General features: G+C 30.9%; 1 protein-coding gene and 1 long non-coding RNA gene across 2 annotated transcripts in view; both read left to right on the forward strand.

Moving 5' to 3' along the window:
- Positions 1–16498, forward strand: part of LOC139482701 (uncharacterized) — a 931021-nt gene that overhangs the window by 539229 nt on the left and 375294 nt on the right. The window lies entirely within an intron of this gene.
- On the forward strand, positions 6087–16210 carry LOC139482694 (uncharacterized). The gene is made up of 7 exons (XM_071266766.1): positions 6087–6173; positions 8940–9182; positions 10098–10172; positions 10739–10852; positions 13056–13250; positions 13845–13928; positions 15111–16210. Exons 2-7 carry the CDS (start codon positions 9144–9146, stop codon positions 15627–15629), a joined length of 1026 nt encoding a protein of 341 aa, XP_071122867.1. The 5' UTR covers positions 6087–6173; positions 8940–9143; the 3' UTR covers positions 15630–16210.

A 16498-nucleotide genomic window follows, 5' to 3' on the forward strand; every position in this document is an offset into this window, starting at 1 on the left:
TAGCATACTGAACTTCAAGCTTTTCTCAATGTAAAGAAAGTCTAAAGACATCCTTATTCTGAATGCTTTCTTTTATCCAATTTAAATTTGTCTGGTAAACGTACACCGCTGTGAAAGAATACGTTGATGCACTGAATTTGATATTTAAATTCTGTAAGATGAATGCTAATTTGGTAAACCAAAAAATTAGATTAGTATTTGATTTTTTCGTGGTATTCTTACCCTGTTATATTAATGTCGTTTACATGTTGTTACGCAAATGTGTGTTCTTATTAATATCTAGTTTATTAATGTATCAGTATTTATTTTAATCTAAAAGAGAGACGATATATTCAAAGGAAGAATTCAACCTCATGGGCGATTCTTCTTGTTACCTTTACTCTGTTATATTAATGTGGTTTATGATTTTGTGTTCTGTTAAATAGTTTCTTTAAAAATTATCACACGGTGATGACTGCTGTTCAGAACAAAACATGACTAAAAGACTAATACCAATACACAAAAACAAAACATAGAAAACCAAAGCGTAAACATGATACTAATGAATCCCAAATTACACTTAGGGTGATCACAGGTGCTCCGGAATGTTGGGGAAACCAAGCTTCACTTTTTGTTTCGTTTGTGCTGCTAAGGTAGAAAAGAATATGTTAACAACAGTCTCCTGTCGTCATCGATGGAAAATAGATTCTAGGACGAATAGAACCTTTGAAGGGATGATTTCAACTTCCCCACTTGGAATTTTTGATTTAAATGCAAACTTTTATCAAAAGAATAATGAAAGGAAACGCAGTAATCATTAGACAATAACGGGTTTAACAAATCGGTTCCTTTTTTTAGATTAACAACGATATGAAATTTCAGTTGAAATTGCTTCAAGATGGTCACTATTTAAATGATGAATCAAATAGTATTACAATATATTGGAATCACATGCTACTAACTGTAAGTATTTGATGTAATACTAGTTTACTAATGCAAATTTATTTCCAGTTATCAAAGGTACCATGACAGAGCTAATAAATATAGGAAGATGTGGTGTGAGTGCCAATGAGACAACTCTCCATCCAAATAACAATTTTAAGAAAAGTAAACCATTAAACCTTCAACACGGAGCTTTGGCTCACACCAAATAACAAGCTATAAAGGGCCCAAAATTACTAGTGTAAAACCATTTGCTTATAAACAAAGTTCCGTTAACGCAAACATTAACGAAAACAAAACAAATGATGAATATTCTTGATGTTGAAAAAAAAAGTTTCACACGCACCAAATGATTTTGCAACAACACGAACTTTCATTACATCTATCAATTTATGGTAATTCACAGTCGTCTGTATACTTAAAATTCATCAGAAAGATTCTGTTTTTTTTTAGTTAAAATCTTGATATTTTTTGTAGTTACAATGTTGTGGAGTTGACAATCTAAACGACACTATTTCTTCAACACACGGTAGTGATTTCTGTTGTAAAAATGCCCATGAGAGTATAATAGATATAAGAAATACGTCATCCACAAATGCATTGATCTATGTTGGATGTGGTGGTTACAACACATTAGTAAGTTTCATTGTTTTTTGAATTAATGTTTATTCAGTTGCCATACATTGAAGTTCTCATAATGTTTCTCTCTCTTTCGGCGCATTTACTAAGACAACAGTGTTGCAAACACCAGTGCTTTTAGAAAGATATATGTCTAGTGATTTTTAACCTCATAAATTGATTTAAGAAGTCAAACTACGACATTTAAGACAAAAGCAAAAAGAAAAAAACTGAGTTAACTCCAAAACAAGCTACACCAGATTCCTTGTGCGTCATGCTACCTATCGATTATGTATTTTTGAATAACAAATTGGACATAAATATACAAAGGCACTAATAGATATTCCAATGTGACTACAATATGTTTCTAGTGTATTTTTCTCTGATAAAAAATCAAAAGGATTTACCAGGATTAATACGTTTGGTGTCAGTAATGAAAAATCTTTTCTTACTTTTCCAAACAATTGTACAATTTGATATTTTGTTTTCGACTTGTGTTGTGTATTTCTTCTTCAATCTATACATATTTATTCCCTTACTTAAAAAGACCTTTTTCATAAATCTAATGAGGTATGCATACATCCCAAGATTTCCAATCCTTTATTTTGACCGGTTATAAAAATCAAAAGCACTTCGAAAAACCGAAACACTTTTAATTTTTAATGTGGTATTTTATATACCTGAAAATTTCGTTACTTATCATTATCACTACAAGCTTCCAATATCTACGATATTCTTTTTTGCTTTATCATATGTGTATTTTATATTTTGTAAAAAATGTTCTTAACGTTGTAAAAAAAGTACTGCATATTTACTTTTCAGACGTGTAGTGAATCGATCTTATTCAAAACTAGGATGTATATAGGTTGGTTCCTGACATTACTGTTGCTACAAATATGTTTAGAGGTAAATTTAATAATTTCACATGAGAATTGACCATCAGTCATTAAAATGTAACACACATAACAAATTCCATCTACATCATAAGGTATGCAAAAATATATTACTCGCAATCACACAATATAAGTACTTAACCAGTTACCATTTAGGCATTATCCTATTGTTATCTTTCCTATCGTTTTACCAAATCATTTTACTACAATATATTTTAGGGATACTTCTTGCTTTTTATCAAAATTTGCATACGCCTGAAAACAAACATTTTATTGCGAGTCTAGACATTAAAAAAAACCAGGCTAATTAGTTATCAAAGGTACCAAGCTTATATTCTAATACGCCAGACGCGCATTTCGTCTTCTTAAGTATCAAAACCGGACTAATTAGTTGTCAAAGGTACCAGGCTTATAATTTAATACGCCAGACGTGTGTTTCGTCTTAAAAGAACTCACCATCTAAACGATTCAAAAGAATAACGAAACAATGGAAGCGAATGAAATCAACATAAAAAAAACGCACAATAGGAACAAGTCTCGAAAAAAAAATTACTTCATTTGCATATACAAAACGAAAATCAATCTGCAAAGTTATAATTACTACAGAACTATTCTGCATTGAACAATGCTTAATGTTGAGATAACTATCTAAGAGAGACCCAAACGAACCAATACTTAGTTTTACTAAGCGAGTCAGTTTGATTTTGCATGGTTATCATTTTTTTACCTATTAATACAGTAAAACAGACTAAAATGATATTTCTTAGACAATAGATTTGCAGTAAAGCGAACTTGAAATTAAATCTGTCTAAATCACTGATATCGTTGATTAATTTCATGATAAAACTAATAATGAAAAATAATGTAAAAGCGTTGACCGAAGTACATTTTGTATGAAGCGCGGAAGCGCTTCATTTTAAAAATGTGCGCACGGTCAACGCTTTTACAACCCTATGAAGTTACAAAAAGAAGCATTCAATACTTATAATTATATTTTTTTAGCTATGATCATGAAAACACGAATTTTATATTTTTTTATTTTATTCACCTGTGCACTTTATTGTGGGACCACGTGTTATCATGAAAGAAAAGTTTTATTGAGTGATGCAATTGCTTACGGAATAACATGTGATGTGCAGTTAGCCAATTAGGATAAAGTATTATTATGAAACATACATCAAATGTAATTATTTTCAAATATTACATTGCTATACAATACACGGGTTATTGCATGAATATTGGGGAATGTTGTCCCTCGTAGAACATATATTGCACTCACAAGGTCATGCAATATAAAATTCTACTCGAGAAAATATTCATGCAATAACCCTTGGCTATAGTATTATTATTAGTAGTAGTAGTAGTAGTAGTAGTAGTAGTAGTAGTAGTAGTAGTAGTAGTAGTAGTAGTAGTAGTAGTAGTAGAAGTAGTAGTAGTATTAATGGTAGTAGTAGTAGTATTGTTATTATTAGTAGTAGTAGTAGTAGTAGTAGTAGTAGTAGTAGTAGTAGTAGTAGTAGTAGTAGTAGTAGTAGTAGTAGAAGTAGTAGTAGTAATAGTAGTAGTAGTAGTAGTAGAAGTAGTAGTAGTAGTAGCAGTAGTAGAAGTAGTAGTAGAAGTAGTAGTAGTAATAATAGTAGTAGTAGTAGTAGTAGTAGTAGTAGTAGTAGTAGTAGTAGTAGTAGTAGTAGTAGAAGTAGTAGTAGTAGTAGTAGTAGTAGTAGTAGTAGTAGTAATAGTAGTAGTAATAGTAGTAGTAGTAGTAGTAGTAGTAGTAATAGTAGTAGTATTATTATTAGTAGTAGTAGTAGTAGGAATAGTAGTAATAGTAGTAGTAGTAGTAGTAGTAGTAGTAGTAGTAGTAGTAGTGGTATAAGTAGTAGTAGTAGTAGTAGTAGTAGTATTAGTAGCAGTAGTAGTAGTAGTAGTAGTAGTAATAGTAGTAGTAGTAATAGTAGTAGTAGTAGTAGTAGTAGTAGTAGTAGTAGTAGGAGGAGTAGTAGTAGTAGTAGTAATAGTAGTAGTAGTAGTAGTAGTAGTAGTAGTAGTAGAAGTAGTAGTAGTAGTAGTAGTAGTAGTATAGTAGTAGTAGTAGTAGAAGTAGTAGTAGTAGTAGTAGTAGTAGTAGTAGTAGTAGTAGTAGTAGTAGAAGTGGTAGTGGTAGTACTATACACACACATTCGTACATGAATCGTACTGAAGCTTTCTATTCAGGTTCACCTTTTATTATACATGTTACTGAACATGTTTGCCATCGTAACTATGTCCATGATTTATTATTGACGTCTGCGTTTGTTTATCTCAACTATTTTTATCTATATTGCATGATTCTTTGTAAACTTGTGCTGAGTTTTTAGAGAATAAAGTACAATGTATCTATCTATCTAACTATTTATCTTATTTTAGACTGTAACAGTTTTACTGGCAAATCAAGAATATTCTATCATTTTTTCGATCGAGAAATTCAAAAAGACGGTTGTGTTCAGAGAGATACTCGACAGCATAAAGTTATTATTTATCTCTAACTGGAAAAGGTTAAATATTATAGTTTGTCAATTGTTTACTCATTCTATTTTTTTTATGTCCTTTAGGATGCACTTAGGTGATCTAAGGTAAAATAAAACACATCAAGAATTCAAAATTGATACTTAAAGCTGGAAGAGTATTAATTCAGGAACAAAATAAGCTTAACATATTGATAGATCATTGAGCTCCTTTTCGAGATATATGATTTTTTAAATATGGCGGGAAAAGGCTGACCTTGTTTCGAATGGAAAGACACTAAGGAGTCCGAAACATTTAACATTTATTCCAAAACCTTACCTAAGTACATCCTTAAGTATGTGTTATCTTGGAAAAATGTTTATATCTATGAAACATTATACTTAAGATGGATCATCTGTTTATTTTTCCTCACATAGATTTTTTGGTATTTTGCAAAAATGAAGATATTTCAATGCTTCTATTAAATATATAAGATAAGTACGTGTCTTCAGTCTTTTTTTCAAGCTACAAGTCATGCAAAATTGCCCTAATTTGTGAAGATTGTTAATAACAAAACACATTTTTGTAAATAAAAAAGTATTTAATGAGATAGAATTTTTAAATAAAGATAGTTTTTCTAATATGCTTGAAGAAAATTAAAATTAAAAATTGTGTCACCGAATTTGTTTTCTTACTATGAGTAAAAACAATCCTTAAATAGCATTCCAGTTTATAATTTTCACTATAAGAGTAATCTCCTCTTTCATATCTAAGTTGGAAAATGATTTCTTCAACATAAATATATGGTTCGTATAAAAAAGAAAATAGATTGCAATGAATCATCTACAAATGGGCAGTCTTATATACGAATTGTAAATCTGTCTCAAAATTTGACCAATTCTATACTGATAAGGTGCAATCCAAGATGGCAGTATATTGTTAATTTACCTTAATCAAATAAGATGACAATTTGTTAAACATGTAAATATAAAAACGGTAATCATATTAAGTCGGTACTTATTTTTTTATTTCGACAAATTTATATCTCAATATTTCACTATGGGATATTTCTTAGAAATCATAGAACAATAACTGGAATCTGTTTTATTTCATAACTAATCGGACAAAAATCAGAAATAACTTCATATGTTTAATAATACTGTGATGTAGGTTTTAACATTTTTATACGATTACATTTTTCTTTCTTAATTTCTTTTTAGATCAAAAGTTACATGTATATCAGTAGGATGTATACTGGTAAGAATTATTTTATAAACTTTTTTAAAGTATTTATCTCATATACGAGTGTATTGATATTATCTTCCTGCCGTGCTAGTTATTGAATGTTTTTAGTGTTTAATACTCAGGTTGGTCTTAATATCATATGAAAACGTAGACATATACATTATATACACTGTTTATTTAGTATATTTCATAAAAATGAGGTCTTTGAAATTTTGTTTGCCTATAAATATGATTTGAAATATCGTGATCCGGAATAGCTACGTAGATTTTGCTCTTCAGGAATAAGTCAAATTGTGTTAGGTCATTATTAAAAGAAACATACTAAATTAAAATAAATAACAGATGGGAAATTCTACAGAGATTCCTGGTTAAAATAATGATAAAAATGGTAGCTCCTGAAAATCATAACACACAAGAAATAGATCTTCCATATGTATTATTCGCTTGAATGTTTCTTTTTTGAATGGAAGTTGAAATAATTAGCTAGATATAAAATCACGCGCTAGTCATATAATAACGAAAATATATCTGATTCGGACGTTAGCACAAAACTAGACCGAGATATTTTTCGATTTTGTTGTTTGTACTACTTTCTTTTTCTAAGTATCCAACAATAAAATAAACATGAATGCTCCAAATGAGTTTGCTCTGCATGAACAAAAGCATTCATAAAAAGCTAGTTTTCTGTACATTTAAAGATCCTGTCATTATGGTATTGTTCTGTTAAAAATTTGAAAATACATGTACTTTGAACGACATAATTGTCTTACTCGCGTAGTGGTATTATCCATATATGAATTCTTAAATATTCAAGAACTTCTTGATAATTATTAACTATTCCCCGTGTGCAATTATATTTTTTAAATATTTTATATTTCGTCCTATGTGACGTTTACATTTTGCTTACGCCAAACACGCGAAGCAATGCATATGGTGTTTAAATTTGATAATGCTTTTTGTGCATTTTTGTTAAATATTTGTTAGTTTTGAGATTGTGATGACTACTATACCCAAATTTTAACTATTTTACCTGTAATGTCTGTTTTGATCACGATTAGTTGTAAATATGTTGAAATTTATATGCGACTGTCATACACGTGAGAGGTTTAGCGACATAAACCAGGTTCAGTCTACTATGCTTTACATTTGAAAATGCCTGTACCAAGTCAGGAATATGACAGTTGTTGTCATTCGTTTGATGAGTTTAATCATTTTATTTTGCCCTTCGATAAGGGACTTTCCGTTTTGAACTTTCCTCGGAGTTCAGCATTTTTATAAATTTATTTTTTCTCATTATATACACATGGAAAAAAGTATTGCAACACCTTGATTTTTATTAATTTGAAAAATCAGTCTCTTATTTTTGATGCAATATGATAAAATATTTGTAAAATAATATTGAAAAGTAGTTAATAAAATCATTGGCTTTAAAACGTACAAAAAGTGTATGAAAAAAAAATGTTTATCTAACAAAAATTATTATAACAAAATGAAGTGTTTTTGTACAAAATTTTCCAACTTTTACTGTAGTCAAACTTTACAATGTCAGACATTTCAAAATTAATCTTTAGATGATTGTTCACATCATGGTTGATCGTTATACGCCAAAGAATTAGTACTTTGTGCGCAGTCTCCGTTCAAACAGATAACCGCATCTTAACGTCTTCTGATTCCTGCCAGAAGTTGACTAATTTGTTGCTAAGCTAGCAATACCATTCTTGACGAAGGGTATTGTTTATTTCATGACTTGTTTGAACTGGGGTGTCCTTTTATGCACTTTACGCCAAATAATGTCCCATATATGCTCGATATGGTTCAAGTTCGGGCTACGATTAGGCCATGGAACATAAACCGAATTCCATTGGAACAATGGATCTTCCTTCACGACGCTAATTTCCAACTTTGGCGAGCTCTGCACTACATTGGATACGGGCATCTGTGTGTCTGTTCGTAGGCAAAGGTCCCCAAAATGGTATTTCCACACGATAACCAGTATCGATGTGCCGATCTCGAACAGTTCTTGTTTAAAGACTCCTGTATGGTCATCATTCTATCTTAAGGGTTGTATTGTTTGCAATTAGTTTCCTTCTGACCAACCTTCATTATGCTTTATTTTCCCTAGCAGATATTATAGGGGTTCTGTTTGACCTCAGAAGGTCTTTGAAATCGTTTCTTGCCTGATTTTATTCTCAAAACGACTTATAGTGGAATAGTGATGACCAACAATACGTGCAATTATCACAGCCACATACCTTCTTTCCTCATGCTGGATATCTGCCATCTTGCTGTAGTTATGAGTTGTGAATGACCAATTACAAGGTGTCAATAACATAAATTTATATACTTGTTTATTTTAAGTGTTGAAAACAATGAGGATAAATAGTTATCAAAGGTACCAAGATTATAATTTAGTACGCCAGACGCGCGTTCCGTCCACATAAGACTCATCAGTGACGCTCATATCAAAATATTTATAAAGCCAAACAAGTAAAAAGTTGAAGAGCATTGATGATCCAAAATTTCAAAAAGTTGTGCCAAGTACGGCTAAGGTACATGTAATCTATGCCTGGGATAGGCAAATCCTTAGTTTTTCGAAAAATTCAAAGTTTTGTTACAGGAAATTTATTAAAATGACCATATTATTGATATTCATGTCAACACCAAAAGATGTGCCAAATACGAAAGAGAGATGCCTAAATACATGAAATAAGAAAAGATAAACCTAACACTACCAAATGTAATAGCCGGTTGTTTTTTTTTTTATTATTTATTTTACAGATCCTTAGTGTCGGATTGCTTGGATTGGCTATAAATATTCGATATGATTGGGTATTCGGTAACGGAAACATACAAAATCTCTTTTCCCAAATATATATTGAAAATATTTCTTTGAATACAACTATTGACTATTTTTCCATTGTCACTGTGACGTTTTCTGCGATTAACATACTAGCCAGCATATACACTACTATAAGTTTAGTAATGGTCTGTGGAAAATGGAGGTATCGTTCAGCGATTTTAGTAAGTATTCAAATTAAATTATATTCGAAATGTTGAAATTAAAATTACACGACTGTCCTTCAAATACCAAATGTACTGTAAGTAAAACAATGTCAACGTTCAGTCTTCAACAATGAAAAACAAATAAAACGTATATAAAGCTGAGGTAAACTATATTTCAACAACAACTAACGACTAGATTCAATAAACGATTCTTATCTAAGCTATGTACTCAAGGAATATATTACGACTAGTGATTTGTTTGTGTCTTCTTTAAAATAAACTTGTTCGTTGATATTATAACTGCCCTCCTTAAATCGAACATATATATTTTAAAATCGAAAAAACATTGACAGAGTACGTCTGTAAAAATGTGCTGTCTTAATCTAGTCGACCTTTTTCTTTCGTGAACTGTGGATTATTTTTATTAGATAATTGAAAAAAAAAATTATCCTTATGTTCCTCTTAAATTCCTATTGTGACATCAAAAGAATAGGCGATCACGCCTGATGACGTCACAAAAAAAATTATTTTGTAAGTCGTTCGAAAAGATTGATTAAGATTGTCCGCATATCGTCCTAAAGCATAAAAGCATTAGAGAAACAGATTCCACTACCAAATCTCGCGTGAAAAGATATCTATCAACTCTCGACACTTAAATTTCAAATATATTAATCGTTTGGCATGCACTGCGTTTTAAATTTGAAAATTTAACTGTCTCGAGTTGATAAATGTTGTATCACAATCGATGCAGTGGTTGAATCTATATCTATTGTAGAACATTTATTCTAACAAAAACGCACAGCTCATCTTAATCAAGGTGGGTCATCTTGGATCGCAAGGAAGAGATTAAACATTCTATTTTATTGAAACATCATTATATAGCATTTTTAACAATAGAAATATAAGAAACAATTGTTATACATAATGTTGTAGAGTTTATGCTTGTGGAGTGTTCTCGTTATTGCAAGCATTATCCAGTTGGGCTTGATGGCAAAAGTAACGGCACATGTGAGTTAAGATTTTTTTTTATATTATTGCTCAAGTCAAAGGACATATCTTTGCATACTTTACTGTTGATGCTAGTACCAAATCAAACATACGACAGTTGTATCCATTCGTTAGATTTGTTTGAGCTATTAATTTTGCCATTTGACTACGAACTTCCCGTTTAAAATTTTCCTCGGAGTTTTTTTTGTTTGTTATTTTACTGTTACATTTTGTATATGAGCTTTCAAACACCACAATAAATTATTGATAAAAAGGTGAGAGAAGATTTCCTAGTTGAAGGAAAAAATCCAACTTCACAATAAGAAAACAAAAATGAAATGAATGTACATGCACACAGGCGACAACAGGAGAATCATTCTGAATATTACCTTTAGAGTAGGAAGGTTAATTAGAGACACAAATTTCAGAAAACGTAAATGATGTCTTCATTATTACAAATATATATCTTATCTATTATGTCAAAAAAGAACTGGCAACGAACTACAATGAACTGTAAAACGACAAAAAAACAAAAATGAACATTGGAAACTGGGCAACACCATTGTTTATCTCTTGTCACACTTCAGATAAATCAAACTCTAGAAGACACTTTACAGAATGAGATTATGGGATATCAGTTTTCTCAAGAATCAGCACATCATGACACGTATTCTCTTTACTGGAATACACTTTTTATAAAGGTTTGTAAAATAATTCCATTTTTATTATTCATTTGAAGATGAATACTTCTTTTTTTAACTGTATAACACTTTAAAAATTTGAAAGCATTCATTGATTTTGTTTATATATATAAATATATATTTTTAAGTACTCTGAGCCAGTGACAACTCTTCAACAGATTTATCCATCGGATCACCAGCAATGATGGTGATACATGGCTGTTTACATAATGTATATACAACTCGTCTAAAAATCAAACCAACAATGTTAGATCTGTGAATTTGCAATTTTTTTGTTCTTCCCACGCCGGAATTCGAACCCATGCTACTGAGATATCATGACACCAAATCGCCTGCACTGTAACCGGCGCCTACGACCACACGACCACACGCCCGCTTGGCCTTCATAAAATGCAACTTTCGGTGGCCGGGTATTACCTTTTCACGTCAGTTTTAATCAAGCGTCGAATTACATTACATGATATATAAGACATGAAGAAGTTATCTCCAATTTTGTCTTTCATTTGCACTAAAGGTAAAAAAAAAAATTTAATTATCATATAAATCTCTTCCGGTAGCCAGTTGTACATATGTCATGATTTCAATTATAACATATGTATATAACTGTTATTCCTTTCCCACAAAGGGGAGAAAGGAGTACAATTTCGATCAGAATTAGGCAATTTAAAAGATATGTGTGCACTCTGTTTACATACATGTACACTAATACCAAGGATTAAAATTCTTTTTACAGCATCTTAAAGCACCAAAATAAAATCCATAAAAACGTAAAACAAAGGATGTTATCTTTTCTTGCCGAGTATTGATCTGCTTTACATATATATCCGATCTTGTCATTTCATCTTTTTTACACTTGGTTCACCTGTCTGCCATCTTATCTTTCTAATGGCATAAAGAAAGTCTCGAACAATATGACTAAACTTATCTTAGACATAATGAATCACTTCCTATATCCATATATTACTACAATATATTATAGGTTAACTACATGTATATGTATTAATTCGGAAAGCAATTATGATATCGGGGCTAGCGATAATAAAACAAATAGGCGTAAATCAAAGCATCAAATCGGCGCAAATTAAAGATCGATTTTTTTTTCAAAACGACTAAAATTTCGATAGCCCGTGTAACTTTACACTGGTAAATTTTAATGACGAACGCTTATAATTTGACCTTATGTGATTTTCAAAATTCAGTTTGCAGAAAGTTAGGCCGAAAAAACATACTTTGTAGAATTTTCGATATACTGGCAACGTATGCATGTTGAAATTAACTTATCTCTGATGATTCTCGTAATATAATGTCTGATCTTGCAATGAAGTAAAATTTTATTTATACTGCTTTATTGATTAAATCGTATTGCAAAAACATATGATAAAAGATCATCGTCCTTTTGACATTTGTTTCATTTAAATGTGTCTTCAGGAAAAATGATAAAAAATTCGCCTCGTCCCTATAAAATTTAAGGCAAAAAATTAAGAAATTCATACTCAGTGAATGTGCATCAATATAATATACAATATACAACCTTGTCTTTGTTTTAATTTCTAAAACAAGCAATTCAATATTCATAATATAACTAAAACCTACTTCAACGAGATAATTAATATTGAACTGAATTTCTTATCTATCATTTCTACGGAACTGTCCATCTTATCCATCATTTGTACTGACTGAACTTAAAAACGTAATTCATTATTGATACATAAACCAATACCTTATCCTCTAATGCTAGTAACAATGACTAAACTGAACAACATATCAAACATTGCTACTAATTTGGATACGTAATCCCCATTTTCAAAGAACTGGATACATTATTCACGATTCCTACTAAATTTGATATTTTATCCGCCCTACTACTAAGTTGGATTTCTTATCTACCATTGAAACTCAACTGGATACCTAATCCGCTTTGTTGACTGGGCTGTGTGCCTTATCCACCATGTAAAGTGAACACAAATATTATAAATCCTTCATTCTAAACTGATACCTTATACACCATCTTTACTCAACTGAAAAGTGTGTAAATAAATACTATTAATTATTATCCATTATTACTATCTGACAACTAACCCTTTTTTGTACTAAACTGAAAACTGTAATAAATTGAATGATAACTCATGCCTTAATACCACTAATCTGTAGTACTACTTATTTTTTCAGTGTTCAAAAACTAATGTACATTTTAACACTTCAGGCACAATGCTGTGGTGTTGGAACGTCCAACGTTATGTCTATGACTGGATCGTCCTGGTTTACTAGCAACCGGGATTCATCCTATCAGCAGATACCAGTACAGTGTTGTAAATCTCAAACTGTCGTATATCCCTACGCAAGTAAAACCGACACAGACTGTACCAATTCCACAATCACTGGTTTATATCACACACAGGTATGTCAATTAAAACCAATATTAAGAAATTCTATAAATTGTATGATACTTTATTACCAACATGACAATAACTAATAATAAATATTCGTCTATCCGATTATGTTGTTGTACTAGTATTATAACTAAAAGAGGGACGAAAGATACCAAAGGGACAGTCAAACTCATAAATCTAAAACAAACTGACAAATCATTGATAAGAAGAAAAATTGTTTTTGTCTTATATGCAATGTCGTAAATATAGAATAAACTTTAAACCTAGCCGCAAGGCAAGCATAAAATTGAATAACATTTCTCAGGTTTATTTAACGAAAATTTCGAAGGCTTGGTGTTACTGATAATTAGTTTGTTTATAACAGAAGAAATTACAGCTTTTGAGTTCGTATGTCAATTGTTCATACTCCCATTATATAAACAAAGTTTTACTTGATTAAATATCATATTCGTTTTCCAAATTTGAATACAAATATAGTCTGCAATTTATAAATCTATTCCTTTCCTCCCTATGATACTTGTGAACCGCAAATTATAAATGAATTTCTGAAAATCACTAATTATTATGTACATTATTTATACGTTAGTATGATTTATTTACAGGGATGTGATGTTGCGATCCAAAATCAAGTAGAAAAGTACAGCATACCTTTCATGGTATTTACCTCCATCATCATAGTTGCAGAGGTATACTCTTTGTTCCACGTAGCACCGACTGATTTCGTGCTACATAACATAAAGAGGAAACTAACATACTCAGCGTTTATGACATAAAAAAAATTACCAATTGATAAACTGCTATATATAGATAACTGATAAACTGCTATCTATACGTGATACTAAAACGCCAGTCTACAATTGAAAATCATTGAAAACGATTACTTTATATCTATTTCAAGATTTATAAAATAACATATTTAACTTATCTTTATCGAGAATCTTTAAAACCATTTTAATTCAAAAGGATCCCAAACGGTTGATATGAATTCATAATAATTAGACAACTAAAATAGTTTGCTGTTGTCCTTCTCAGCGATATACACGAAGAAAAGAGTGATACCATTGTTTTGTTTAAATGCTTTTATTCTCGCTATATGCCATTTCGTGTGCATCAAAAAAGGAAGAAACACCCCGGTAGACATCTATTTCGTCTTTGTCAAATAATTTCTCGACAATAATATCACTTGAAATAAGTAATTCGTTGAAACTAAAAACAGAACAAACAGTATGATTTATACCATGACACAATGATTAGAGTAGAATATGTTTTACCTGAGTACTATTTGCTATACCAGCCTCTCAGCTATGCGCTCTTCATATACATCTAGTATGAGTATTTGATATACGAATTAAAGTCCAATTATTGGTTATCTGTACAATTTAAACTCCAAACAAAACGCATAATAATATTTCCAATTCTTACTAAAAAAAAGTTTAACAAAAATCGATAAGCATCCTTGCATATAGCAAGCGATACCCAACACTAATTACAGGTGCACGTTTTACAAACACATTATGGGTTAATGTATTAATACTGTCAAATAAGACTCATTACGTGTTGTGTCCTCTCAATCCATGAGAGTATGCCAAATCAAGACATGTCTCATGAAATCTAAAACCAATTATTAAAAACATCACAGAATGTGGCATAGGAAATACACAGCTATATATTAAAAAGTAAAATCACAAAAATACTGAACGTAGAGGAAAATCAAGTCGGAAAATCCATAATTACATGGCAAAATCAAATAACAAACGCATCAAAAACGAATGGACAAGAACTGTCACATTCCTGACTTGGTATTTACAATTACAATTTATATCTATCAGTATTATCTTTAAATACCAAAGTCTTCTTTTTTTATTCAGATTTGTTTGATCGTACAAAATGCGCGAAGTTTAATTCCGTCAAGAACAATATCTTGTTTAGAACAACAGCTGGTTGGTACTCACCATACAATAGAAAAAAGCTGTTCAACGACCTCAAAATCCGACAGAAAGCATTCGAACGAAAATGTAAGATGCACAGAACAAACATCAAATACTACAACAGAAACATCCGTTATCAAAATTGAGAGTTTGAACATGGCAAACATTAGCAGTGAGGAGAAAGTTTTAAATTCCATAGCTTTAAAACCAACGGTTACTTTGGGCAATGAAACAGATAAAAATCTTGAAAATATGCCAGAACAAGATAAGAAGATAATTGGTGATAACAGTAAGACAACAGATGTTGATTCGGGATATGAGAAAAATGATCAGGAAGGCATCAAAATGACATCTTTGGAGGAAAACTCAAATGTATTAAGTGAGGAACAAATTTCAGAAAAGAACAAGGCCACAGAAATAAACGATGACACTTCAACAAGTCTAGATGTAGATAATTGATTAACATTACATTTTAGAAATATCTATTCTTTGTATTAATCCAAAAAAAAATTACATTACATTTGTTGGCGCCATTTTCTCAAAGGTAATAACTGTCTCTGATACTGTTTTACACCTCCAGGTATTCTCTTTTATTTGCATTATGTCATAAATCAATTTTTTTTGTTGCACAACTTTTTGGTTATTTCAGTCCTTAAGGCTCTTCAGAAACTTTTTACTTGTTTGATTTAATAACTATTTTGATCTGGGCGTCACTGGTGAGTCTTATGAAGACGAAACGCGCGTCAAGTGTAAAAAATTATAGGTCTGGTCCCTTTGATAACTATTAATCGTTCCGTGTATGTTCACTTGATTGTATGGATATGCCTTTTGATTAAGTTTTGCCATTTTAATTGCTTTTTCATGGTGTGTCCTTCTATGTTTTTTTTATCTTAAAATATTGTTTCAGTTTGTATGAAGCTTGGTGCCTGTTAACACGTTCAAACCCATTGAAGTTTTTCTTTTACCTGTACTAAGTCAGGAATTTGATGTTCAGTGGTTGTCGTTTAGCAGTTTGGTTCATAAGTGATTCTCGTTTTTCGTTTTTGACATTTGGTTTTCCTGTTTGAATGGATTTACACTAGTTGGACCTTTTATAGCTTGCAGTTTTGATGTGCGATAAGGCTTCATGTATAAGACCGTTATTTGACCGATAATGGTTTACTTTTACAAATAGTGACTTGTAAGGGATAGTTTCCGCGTTGGCACCATACCACATCTTTTTTTTATATTTATGATCTATGATCTATGAGGTACATATTTTGTAATGTTTTATATTAGATCGGTACTATTCTTTTAGTTTGTATAGTTGTTTTTGAAAATAAAGCTTG

The sequence above is a fragment of the Mytilus edulis genome, chromosome 7 (assembly GCF_963676685.1).
Source record: "Mytilus edulis chromosome 7, xbMytEdul2.2, whole genome shotgun sequence".
NCBI lineage: Eukaryota > Metazoa > Mollusca > Bivalvia > Mytilida > Mytilidae > Mytilus > Mytilus edulis.

Excerpts from the sequence above, each read along its gene's own strand:
- LOC139482694 (XM_071266766.1), top strand. The coding sequence starts at position 9,144 with ATGGTCTGTGGAAAATGGAGGTATCGTTCAGCGATTTTA. Across the intron at positions 10,853-13,055 it reads GGAATACACTTTTTATAAAG|GCACAATGCTGTGGTGTTGG; the intron begins GTTTGTAAAATA and ends TTAACACTTCAG. Across the intron at positions 13,929-15,110 it reads CCATCATCATAGTTGCAGAG|ATTTGTTTGATCGTACAAAA; the intron begins GTATACTCTTTG and ends TTTTTTATTCAG.